Source organism: Lepisosteus platostomus, chromosome 11 (assembly GCF_059453375.1).
Source record: "Lepisosteus platostomus isolate fLepPlt1 chromosome 11, fLepPlt1.hap1, whole genome shotgun sequence".
Lineage (NCBI taxonomy): Eukaryota > Metazoa > Chordata > Actinopteri > Semionotiformes > Lepisosteidae > Lepisosteus > Lepisosteus platostomus.
The window spans coordinates 5,466,806-5,478,978 of NC_142621.1; the positions used below are offsets into that span (position 1 = coordinate 5,466,806).

Below are 12,173 nucleotides of genomic sequence, written 5' to 3' on the forward strand. Positions count from 1 at the left end.
AACTAAATGTCCTGTCTTCAGACAACCTAAAATCATTTTTGTGTCTAGAAAAATTAGTTTTGTTAAAAAAGTAGTCTGCTTTAGCCTGCAATGTCACACAAGTGACCAAATAACCACCAGCAGGTACAATTTCTAAAAGACATTTAGCATCACTTGCAAATATATATAATATCTTTTCATGTGCATACAACCCCCACATATTTTAGTGAGAGTATGTCTATCAGGCTAGTTCTGTAGGCTGAAGTATTGAAGTTGTACCACTAGGAGCAAAAATAATGTGAAAGGACATTCTGAAGACTGAAATCAGAAGTACCAAGTATTTTATATTGTCTTTTCAAGTTATTTTATGTAATCTTTGGATTCAACGTCTTTGGACATAGAACGTGATCAACTTGCATGGATAGTGTAATTTAAAGAATCTGAAGTAACTGGAAGTATAAAGCAGTTGACAAAATAATATTTCATTTTGGGGGAAAATACAATGATTTCAGGAAAACATCATCTTCACTTAACATATTAAACTGATGAACATTTAACTTTTAAAGTTGTGTTCTTTTTCAGTTGTAATACAATTTGCATAACAGTTATTTTTGTTTTATTATTGCAACATGGTGATAAACAGATTACTGAAGACAAAAATCAAGCAAGTCTTCTGGACTTTTTTTACAGCCTGTGCTGCAGTCAACATTGTTGCAAATTTACAGTCTTTTCATACAGTGAATTGATGCCCATCTTGCCAAAGGCAAGCTCTCTTTTCCAGCTGGCAGTAGACTCGACTGTATCCAAGGGAAACTTTTAAAAGCCGGTTTACAAATCCTGTGGAGCAAAACGCCAGGCAAGGCATTTGCAAGAGATATTTTGGAGAAAAAAACCCAAGTGTAATTTAAGACCAGGATGCATTTAATGCACTGGTATTTAAACCTGTACTGAGCAAAAGGCATTTTTCTTCCTGTCCCTGCCAGTTTTATCATTGCATTTCAATCCTATTTAACCCATTTTAAATTACTTTCAGCAGATAAAGGCATCTTACTCTTTCTCAGATCCGCAAAAGAGAGCTGTCTTTAATGCAAGCAATTTTTACTTGAGATTTCTCACTTTTAATCACACTTTAATGTCATTTTTTACTTTTATTGCGCCATGTTCTTGTCATTTTATTCAGACGAGTTGGAACTGGAACAAGAGCAACATTAACACTGTACTGTACCTACCTGGCGGTTCCACAGAATTACAGTATCTCAGCCCATTGTTCTTCGTAGTATTTCTAGATTAATGGACTTGCAGATACTGGAAGAGTGATATTATGAACACAGTTGCATGTTGTGTGAATTAGCCTCGAGTCAAATCAGATCTGGGAGGCTGTCTCAAGCTTTGGGAAACTGCAATGGCAGCACTTTCTTACTTCTTAAATAGTTTTTTTGGTTATGGTCGGGGAAAAAGGTGGGAAAAGAGCTCTTATGTTATTCGTAGAATAGTTTTATCCTTTCCTCTGTAATGTCTTGATTTCTTGGAAGAATATCCTGGCAGGTATAGTGTTTTTTCGATACTGTACGTCTTGTTAACAGGGTGGGGGAATTGTGAGCTGACAACTCTGAAAGCTCAAGAAACCAGACACTACATCAAAGTGGGCAATAAGTTGCGAAAGTGACATGTTTGGTCAGCAGTAGTAATTTACCCCACACTGAAGCCCCTTGTTTGACTTGTCAATAGAGGCGGCGTGCCTTGAATGGAAAAGACCTTATTAACACAGCACATTTGAAACTGTATAGGGGCTGTTTTGTGTCACTCAGTGCAGTGATTTTCTTCTTGTTTTGTACCAGGATGGGATGTGTTTTCTGGTGTTGCTAAAAAAGCAACAAGAGGGGCTTTTTCTGTGCAGTGTGCTAAAGAGAGATATTGGCATTTCTTTTTTGTATATAATACTGCACTTCCACTATGTCAACACAGATGAAAATAAACAGGCCTTTTTGAGGGATTAGAAGGAAAGGATACATAAAATAAGTTGTAAAATCCCTAATGTGTAATGTTAAAAACACTTCCTCCTGGAAGCCAATCACCCATACAAATACATTTTCCATAGTGGAAGCATGTAATGTTTTATCTACAGAATTATTGCTTCAGTGTTTTAAGTAATCACACATAACAAACCCAGTTAGGCTAGTTAAAGAATGCTTACATGGTGATACTTTTAGCGATTGTACAGTCAGCTTAGAATTAATTGGTTGAATCTGTACATTTGGTCATAAAAATACTAAGAGGTTTTTTTTTATTTAATCAATCAATAGAGGTGTTAAATGAAAGCTACCATAATACTTATAAAATTACCTGGATCATTTTTTCTGTGTTTTGTGCTATAACATATTAGGTGTTTTTTTTCTGCTTCTATGAATGAAGAATCAATAGGCATTCTTTCACTGTAATAGGCATGCTGTAGACCTATAGACAAAGATAATCTTTTTGACACTGTATTGAAACTACACAAAGTAAAATTGACGGAGTTACGTTTTTTAAAATCTGAGTAACTGAACAAGAAAATAAACATTGGAAGTTTTTCTGTGATACCTGTGTTCGCATTGTAGATTTTGATGTTTTCTTATTAAGCTTAAATATGTATGAAAATGAAAAAAAAATGCTATGAACCTCTAAATGAGCTATTAATAAATTATGAGCTATTTATATTTGAAAAGTGAGCTGTCTGTTTTTGAACGCTGGATTCTGTCACATTAGGTAAATTCATTCCTACGCAAATTTTGTTATCTATGTTGTCATTTTTTAGCTGAAACTCAAGTGTTGTGTTTCTTTTTTTTAATATGCCTCATCTGCAAAAATGTCAATTAAAAAAACAAGTTTCTCATCGGTAGCAATAAATCTAGGTTTTGGAAGTCATCTTTGCACCTCTGTTAGGCTTTTCCTAATTCCAGTCATGTGGTGAATGTGACCAGATGACCATTCATAAATTCTCAAGACACTCAGATCTCTTGAGGGGTGCTGGGGTCTGGCCCCCTCTGGTATATCCTGTTTCAGAAGGGTCTCAGACGCTGACAGGGAAGGCTAATTTTAATCCATGGAATGGTTACTATCCTGAGAACTGTTCAAGCTGTATAGTGCATCTCTGGATTTCTTCTGGTGTTTTTCCACTTGCGCATGTGTGGTCATAAAGTAACCTTTTCCCCCACATTGCCCTACCTTTCTGACAGTCTGCAGAACATTGTAATATCTCCTGCCCTCTTGTGGTGCCTGCTGGCTGAAGGCATCTTAGTGACAGATACAAAAATGTGTCACATATGTTCTTAAATATTTTATTTGGCAATGCTACACCATGTGTAATGATTTGAAACAGAGGAATGGTGCAACAACAGTAATTGTTTGGATCCTTCAAAAAATGTCTAAAAACAGTCATAGCATTTATTGGTTCATTTGTATAGTTTTGAATGTGATTCTTTTATTTCTATCACTCAATTTCTTGTATATTATATGCAGGAAGGTGATTACTTGTATTATTCCATGTTCTTAGAAATGTTTATTTCTGTTTACCTTTGTGTATCTCCTGTGAATCATAGCTTGGATACATCTACACACTATTCAACTGCACTAATGGACTTTGGCAAACTCAAGAGTGTGGCAGCTGCATTCGATAATTGAAACTAAATACCAAAAAGTTAAACAGCCAATTAGTAAACACAATTTCTAGCACACGAGGTGTTAGGGTTACTTCTGTAGTTCAAGTGCTTTTTGTTTCAGTTGTCTCTGTGGTTTATATTCCACAATACTTTCCTTTCAGCCCCTCGTTCTTCTGCTTTCTGAATACCACAGTACAAAATCCTCATTAAATCTGACCTGTTATGCTGTGTGCAGGCACACTCATGGCCTGAAAATGGGTCCTCAATGTAATCACTGTAGTATCCTTAATGACCTAAAATGTCGCCCGTGTGCCCAGGTTCCACTTAAAGGAGTACTCTCTGAAAGTCATATTTTTAACACACCGAGGGATATTTTTTACCAGTGCCTGTACATGTGTAATTTTCTCTACGGACCTGCAAACGTTTTTGTTCATATTCACATTCTGACGTGCATTGACTGCATTCTTCCTAGTGTCTAGTTTGGCTTCTGTCTTTTTAGCCTGTGGCCAAACAAATGTATGTGTATTATTCTTATGTAACAAGGAGTAAAGCACTACTCAGACAATGCAGTGCCTGCACCTTGTGACCCCACTGCCTTTGGGATTATGGAAAACAGACTAAAAGATATTAAAAGGGTGTGAGATATATCCATTGTCTAGTATTATCAATATTTAAAGGTTTTTACATTTTCAAATAATAATAGATGTAGGACATGTCATAGGAAACAGCATTGAGGAGCACAATTCTTAAACAGCAGTGGTAGGAGCTGTAGCTGATGCACTGCCCAGTGAGGTTCAATCTACTTTTAAGTCCGTTTCAGCATTTAAGTGTCCTTTTGACTTGTATTGTTTAAATTAGACAACATTGATATGCGGTAGGGAAAATAAAAATCTTTCTAAAAATAGTTTGCTTCTGTCCACTTTCAATCCTAATTGGTTCTAAGGGAAGTTCGAATACACTAACCGCCGTCATGATATTCTTTGGATGTGGCGGTAACTGTACATCCTTTATAATAATAATAATAATAATAATAATAATAATAATTAACTTTATTTTATATAGCGCCTTTAAAGGTGGCTTCTCAAAGCGCTTTACAGGATGACAATAACAATAAATAAGAAGACTACAACAATAAATAAGAAGAATTCAAAAGATAAGACACAATTACAATTACAACAATACAACAATAACAATAGAGGAGACCGTGGAAGGTGGTACTAAGAAGAGCAGAGGGGTGAAGAATGGAACCAGTTAAGTCAAGGCTTTTTTGAAGAAGAATGTTTTGAGTCTGGATTTGAAGGAGTTTAGAGAAGGTGACTCTGATATCCTTGGGGAGAGAGTCTTCAGAGCTGCAGAAGGGATCAACAAGTCTGTGGTTTCATGCCTGATGCCTCTTGTCACACGTCCAAATCTCTCCTTCAGCCTATTTGTAAAACCACGAGAGACTCCCATTCTATCTCCAGTTAAATGTACTGCTATGCTTGATCACCTTTTGCTATCATTTACCTGATGCTCAGAATTTATTGTACGTGGCTTTCTTTTGGTTTGAGTATGGTGATGTAATTTTTTGTTTCCTGTAGTTATGGATCTATTGCTAGTATGGCAGTCTAAAAACTGTGAAACAATGCAGTAAAATCTGTTCAGAATTGAAACTGAGCAAACCAAGAATACACTTTCTAAAACTGGAACATCAAATACATTCTGTAGTGCAGGGGTGGTATGCCACACAGACACCGTACGCAGTGTAGTGCAGTATATTCTTCCTTTTGTTTTCAATAGTACCTTTTTGGAAAAGTTGGCCAAGTCAAGGGAATAGGATTTGGGAGTCAAGTGTCCGTGAATGGGAATGTTGGTGGTCTGGATGTGACTATGTTGAAAACAAGGAAAAAACAAAGAGACAGAGGAGGAAGTGAATCCTGTGGAAGTACATGGCTCCTTAGTTTTTTTTTTTTTATCTCTTGTGTAAGCTTGGCAAGAGCTTTGACTTCAGGCAGCAAGTACCAATCTCCTCGTTCTGTATTCAGTAAGCTGAAGTGATGACAACGGCACCATTCATGGCGAGGTAGACGCAAAAGCTGTGGATCTCTCCTCTGTCGCCTTTTTAGAAAAAAAAAAATGTTTTCTTGAATTGTTTGAGCAGAGCAGAAAGGGGACAGAGCGAGAGGGTGAGGGAGAGAACGAGAGGGGGAGGAAACTTCCACGCAGAATGATTGAGGGAGGCGGAGAGGAAGCAGAGAGCTCCATCAGATGAAATGAGGTGAAAATAATTCAGGCATTAATCAACCAAGAGCAAAAGGAGGGTTTTTTTTCCTCTCTGCGGAAGCGAAAGGGAAGGTGTGAATGAAGAATTTAAGACTGGAAACGAGAGAGAAAAACGGGCCGCTATTGAATCATGTCAGAATCCACCAGCAATGCTACCTTCACAGCTGATCAGGTTAGTTTTTTTTTACAGATTCCAACCCCCCCAGTCTTGCTAGATGTATCTCTACAGATGTTCGGCAACAGTAAAAGTTTATTCCCCCTAAATTTTTGGTTTGCCTTTTGTGTCAGGGCGCAGCTGAGGGGGGGGGGGGAAACTTTTCGGATTTCAAAAGGAGGTTGAAGGGAGAGAGGGAAGGAGTTTGTACGACTATCAAAGCTGCAATTGTGTTAAGCTGCCCGGACGACGAGGCAAGGTCTCGAAAGAATTGAATTAATCAAGACGGCCTATTGTCTGGATTGCCTTATTTTTCTGCGATCATTCAGGGGGTCTGTGACGACTCAATAGCCCCTCTATCACGTGAGATGGGGGATACAACTCTTTAAAAACCAGCCCACGTGTGGCCAGACTGAAAAGTTTTTAGAACTAATTGCAGTGGGAAGTTCTAGTTGTGGTACTAGTGGTGGAAATGGGGTGTAATATAAGTTTTTTTTTCCAAGAAAGTGGGTTGGGTGACTGTGTATGAGGGAGACACAGAAGAGGGGGAAAAGTGTCAGAAAAGGGGGATTGGCTCATATTTATGGTTTTTTTAGTGGCTTGGGGGCTTGTCAGTTAAACAATTCCAAGGAAGATTTGTTTAAAAGAGTTTAAAAGAAAATACATAGATATCCGTTATGGAACATTGTTCACCTCGGATTTATATCGAGAGCCAAGTTCTGTCACGTCCTTTCGTTAGCTTCTGTCAAGGCAGAAGGAGCTTCTTTTGGTAGAAAACCAAGCCTGTTTTGTCTAAAAAATTAATAAACGTGAGCTTGGAAAAAAACTGTGAAGAAAAGAGATGGGGTTGCTTGCGGTAGGTAAATGCCTTCATGTAGACAAATAGTTTTGTGTGATTTGTATTTAGATTTTTTTTTCTGTGTTCAAACTCTCGTGTTGCTGACTGAAATATGAAATACTCCATTAAACTAACACAGTTTTAGGCCAGCACAGGATAATGCAGTGGGTGCAGAAACTGTGAAGGTTATTGTTCTGTGATTTTCTTTTCCTCATCAGCCTCATTACTTTACGTTTCTGATTTAGACTCATTATGGTTATTAAAGACTGTATCCTGCTTAAGTAAAACTAGGCAAGCATGTGGCTTTATTAAGATTAACCTTTGCTTGACAAGGTCTTCGAAAACAGAGGGTGGTCTATATGCTGTTACTGCTTTATGTTGGAAAAATAATTTTGCCATTTCTTTTTCATTGAAATACTAGCAATAGTCAATCAAAGCTGCATGCAAAACAGCATGTTGTATAGCATTTTCTCCACCATCCAATTCAGTAAGATTTTTCTGGCTTGAGTGTTTGTTAAACAGGGAAATAATTCATCTAGGATTCTTTCAAAGGTCAAGGGAACTGGGTTTTGTGCGTGTATTGGCTTCAAGGGTTAGTTTTACATAGTTTAACTGTTGAATATGTATTCCTTCGCATTGCCTAGTGTCTTTAAAGGTTTCCATTTAGTTAGTCCTGTAGTTACTTAGTGGTTGTAGTCTTATCTTTTTTTTGTTTGACAGATCTGTTCACAAAGTATTAAAATGCAACAAAATGTAGAGTGTAACAGCTAGTTGATTTGATAAAAGGTGACTAACAGTGTTAACAATTCAGAAAGGAGATTAAACTTTTTGGTGCTAATTGGATAGTTTTAGTACAGGATTAAAGTACCGTGCTTGCGTCTGTGACTTGCCTCTTCATTTCTACACATAAATACAAAATAAATACAAATCAGAAAATCACCGTCATGCCCTGTTTCAGGACACAGCGAATTGTGTAAGAACGTGACCCAGCTGACCTAATTATGTAGTGCGTTGTGGGATCAAGTAAAGGATTTAGGTGGCTTTTTCTGACAGAACTAGCACAAAACTATTGCACTTTTCACAGACAGGTGCACCTGACTGCAAAACCCTTCAGGATTATTTGCTACATTTTTTATGTGTTGTTTTGTCCATTGTATCCCAGCTAATGTGCCCTCTGATAGTTGAGCATCTTTGTCAGTGCAAGTTAACAGCTGATATAAAATTACCTGTGCTGCTGTCCAGTGCATAGTGATCCTTACATTTTCTATAGGCGTTTCCAGTAGTTTTTTTTAAAGCACCACTATCAAATTTTACAACAGTTTCGAAACTGTCTTTATAAAGACTGTATAGACTGTGCCTTGGATTGGTGAAACATTGTCTGATGCCGTCTCTAAACCCGGGTTTTGAGTGGACAGTAATTGAAATAATGAGAGCAAAGCTTTTACTTCAGAAGGAATGGCAATTGCATAATATGCACCACTTGGAGAGTATGACATTCTCCTCTTCTGGAAATACACTTAAAAACTATTACCATGCATTGTCGCTTTCGCATTTTCTTTGACCTTTGTGATGTTCGTGTAGTGTTTGCTGTTGGAGGGCACATTGGAAGAAATTATTTTTTACAGTTGAGCTGTAAACCTCAGTTAATTTAGATGCCCCCTAGAAAGTGAATTAAGAAGGGTGATACAGATAATAAGGCTGTATTGTATAATTGTACCACCGAATTCAAAGCGTCTGATCATACTAAAATTCTGTAGCACGAGCAAAGAAGAAAGTAGCTGTACTGAAGAATAACCAAGCCAACTGTACACTTAATTGAAGAAAGGGCCAAGTTAGGCTTAAAATTTAAAGTGTCAGCTTTCTTATAAATATGAAGGTGTTTTACAGAATAAGGTGGTAACACTACTTTAATATAAGAAGAATTAATATAATATAGTAGTTCAGGTGGGTAGCTGCGTCAGCATGCGTAGGCTGCGAAGGAACAAGTTATAGGTTTATTCCATGCTGAAAAAAAGAAGAAAGAGAACACAATGTGAAGAAGGCACGCCTGAAGAAGGCTCCACGGCCGAAACGTTGTGTTCTCTTTCTTCTTTTTTTCAGTATGGAATAAACCTATAACTTGTTCCTTAATATAATATATGTAATATATAATGTAATTTATTATAAGAATTGCATGTATGTGTACAGTGGAAAACATTGCTATTTGTTTAATTTCAAACGGTCAGTTGAATGACTTCATTCCTTCAGATTGCTAAATGCAATATTTAGCTTCAACCACAAAATACAGATCAGTACATTTGCTGCATTATATTAGAAGACTTTTCAATTAAAATAACATTAAATGGAATACTCCAGTAACCACATGAACATGGGATTTGTTCCCAATATTCACAATAGATACTGTATATGTGAGACAACACGATGCTCAGGTCAAGTTTTTAGCATTCCAAGATTTCCACACTATACAGTAATATATATTGAGCCATGGAAATGTAGTGAAATGAAATCTGACAGCACATTCATAAAATTCCTTGTATATTTTGTACTTGGCGAATAAAAGTTTCTGATTCTAAAATCGCTTGTAGGCATGGGTTTTATAAAGCAGAATAGGGACATTCAGTCATGTTTGTTTAATGAGATATTAGTCTTACTATGAAATGTAGTAATTTGATTTAGAAGTATATTGCATGAATGCATTTGCTGATGATTTTCTGTCCACCTGATGTGAGACCACTGTAGTACAGTGCGATTTTAGAAGGGCACTTAGATAACGGACGTTGTGTTTATGCTAAACAGTGTTTTAAAAAAGACTGGCTATTATTTTGTCATCAACTGAAATTCTTCTGCAGGCAAGTACTTTTTACTTTTTTCCAAAAAAGCAGAAATCATAACAGTTATTAGTATAAGGCTTTCTAAATGTCAAGTAGTCTTTTACATTGTTGTGTAAATATAAAAAAAGAATTGAAGGAATGCAATCAATCATATGGTGCAGGTGAGTCGCTACCATTTTAAGTTCTGCTTAATGACTGTAGTACTGTTGTACTGTTTTACATTTTGAATCTGAACATACTAGGCAAGCTTCACATCAGAATGTACTGCTGTCTGCCTGTCTCCGTGGTTTCCATGAGAATAGCAAAGACTATTGGTATTCACTTTTCCTATCAAGATAATCAAGATACCTTTACCTTTCACACTCACTGATGATGTAATGACTCTACGTGAATGTTGAAAATATATACCTTTTTTTAAGGTTTTTGAAAAATGATTTAAATTGGAAATTATATACTGTATGTACTACACATATAGTAGTCAGAGTCAGGGATATATACAAATACTTGTATATATTTACACACATATACACGTAATATGTTCATATTTAGAGAGAAACAGAAAATCATATTTAAGGGATGTAACATGCTGTCTATTATTCCCAAATGTATGATAAAAGTAATGGTGATAGTCGTTGTAAAGGAAATCTCTGATGCAGAACTGCATGATTTGCTCAGTAACGGGCAGTAAGACTCTGGTTCTTTTCCTTTACGAAGCCCAGGTAAATTAGGCTGTGTACGTCAGCATGCCAGCTGCCCGTGAAAAATGACCTGAAGCCACAGCAGCCTGTTCAGTGCGATGGCCAGGGTACGGTGCAGAACCATATGGGTGCTGTGAGGCAGCGTGAGTCATGCTCATTCTTCTGTTCCACAAAGTGCTTCTGGGTTGTCCGCAGAGGGATTCAACTCCATCATTGATTGCCATGGGCTGCTTTCTCCACTATTGAATGAACAGTCCCTGAATGTTCATTAAAGCGACAGTGTGCGACTTAACTGTACTTCTTCATTGTATTGGCAGGGGGACACAAATCTCCCGTTGAGCGATAACGCAAATAACGAAGACAAAAGTTTGTTCGTATTGCACCTAGTAGTACTGTACATGATGCATATACTGTTTTTAGAAATGTATCTGTGTTGCCGGTATATTGCAAATATTAAGCTGTCATCTGTTATGCTTTCTAACTTCATAACATGCATTTCTAAATGACTTGGTAACCTCAAAAACTGAATGTTTGTATTATGTTGGTTTATAACTTTCTTACATTAATTATGGCTCTGTTAAACATCCCTCTTCTTTAAAAGGTTTAGTTATAGTTCTTGGCTTCAAGTCTCTCCTGCAAAGTAGGGTTATGGTAATTTTTTAAGCAAGCTGAAAGTAAATTGTAAGTAACTAAGTTTCTCATTATTTAAAGCATTAAAAATCACATTTTAATACAGTATATATAGATTTTTTACATTTGTAAAATGTCGACTGGGATGTAGTCCACTGTGGGTCTGTTCGTAAAAGAGTCGTTCAGAGATTTCATGATCTCTATGTGGAAGATAAGGTCCTGTGATAGACTATTTTAAGTGACTGAGTTACTTACAATTTACTTAACATTTTATGGTCTGAAGCAATGATGTTTTCTGATTGTATGACCCAGGCCAACTGTACAGTGAAAAAAAACTGGAAACCGTCTTTTAGCCAAATTGTTGTGTGTGTGTTCGGGACAATTTACTCATCCATGTTGTTGACGCAGGAATGGCTGGATCGGTTATCTACTAACTACCAAACAGGCTAGACAAGCTGAGTGTAACTCCTCTTGTTTTTTCTACTTCTTAAATACACTCACAGTGCTCATTTTTGACACACGAGTTAGGCACAGCAAGTCCTGCACCCCACAGATGTTACATGCAGCAATACTGGCACACAAAGAAATATCCACTGATAAAACAGAAAGGGATCTTTTAATATCCCTTAAAATGAAGAATATGTGTTTCAACAAGTAACAGATTTTTGTATTTATATGTTGAAGAGCATAAGCAGGCAGAGATCCCTTCGTTTTACAGGATAATATTGGAACTTTTAAACAAATAGCTAAAACAAGGTTTTGTGTTGCATTTCACTGGGAGTGAGATATTGAGAACATATGTGCACTTACCCTTGTTGACAAATACAGCTGTCTAACGCAATATCTTTAGCTGGGCTCCTTCAGATACCAGCATTTAAATGTAGTTGCAAAGAAATGAGTAATGGTTTATTCTCATGGTGAAAAGAAAAGAGGAACTTTGCAGCCTATGAATGCTGAGACAGTTACCTACATGAACTTCTTTAAATGTAGTCGTAGACCTGCTTGTAAATCTAAGGAAAATATACAGCAATGAGTTATTTAATAAATTCATAAAATGCAATAATTTCCCTTAGATAAAAGTTGTTAATGTCCGTGACAGGCATTATAGTGCTAACATACACTGAGCTCTACAGATCACGGGTT

General features: G+C 36.8%; 1 protein-coding gene across 4 annotated transcripts in view; it reads left to right on the forward strand.

The window, feature by feature from the left end:
* The window catches only part of slc6a9 (solute carrier family 6 member 9), an 80,485-nt gene that overhangs the window by 41,375 nt on the left and 26,937 nt on the right, over positions 1–12,173 (forward strand). The window contains exon 1 of one of the 4 annotated variants that reach the window (XM_088598091.1): positions 5,737–6,051. The exons of 2 other annotated variants lie outside the window; for them this stretch is intronic. In XM_088598091.1, the coding sequence (XP_088454217.1) occupies positions 6,010–6,051 (42 nt within the window). In that variant the 5' untranslated portion in view covers positions 5,737–6,009. Of the gene's footprint in view, positions 1–5,736; positions 6,052–6,469; positions 6,890–12,173 lie in introns of those variants that run through there. One more of the 4 variants, XM_088598095.1, reaches the window with a different exon arrangement.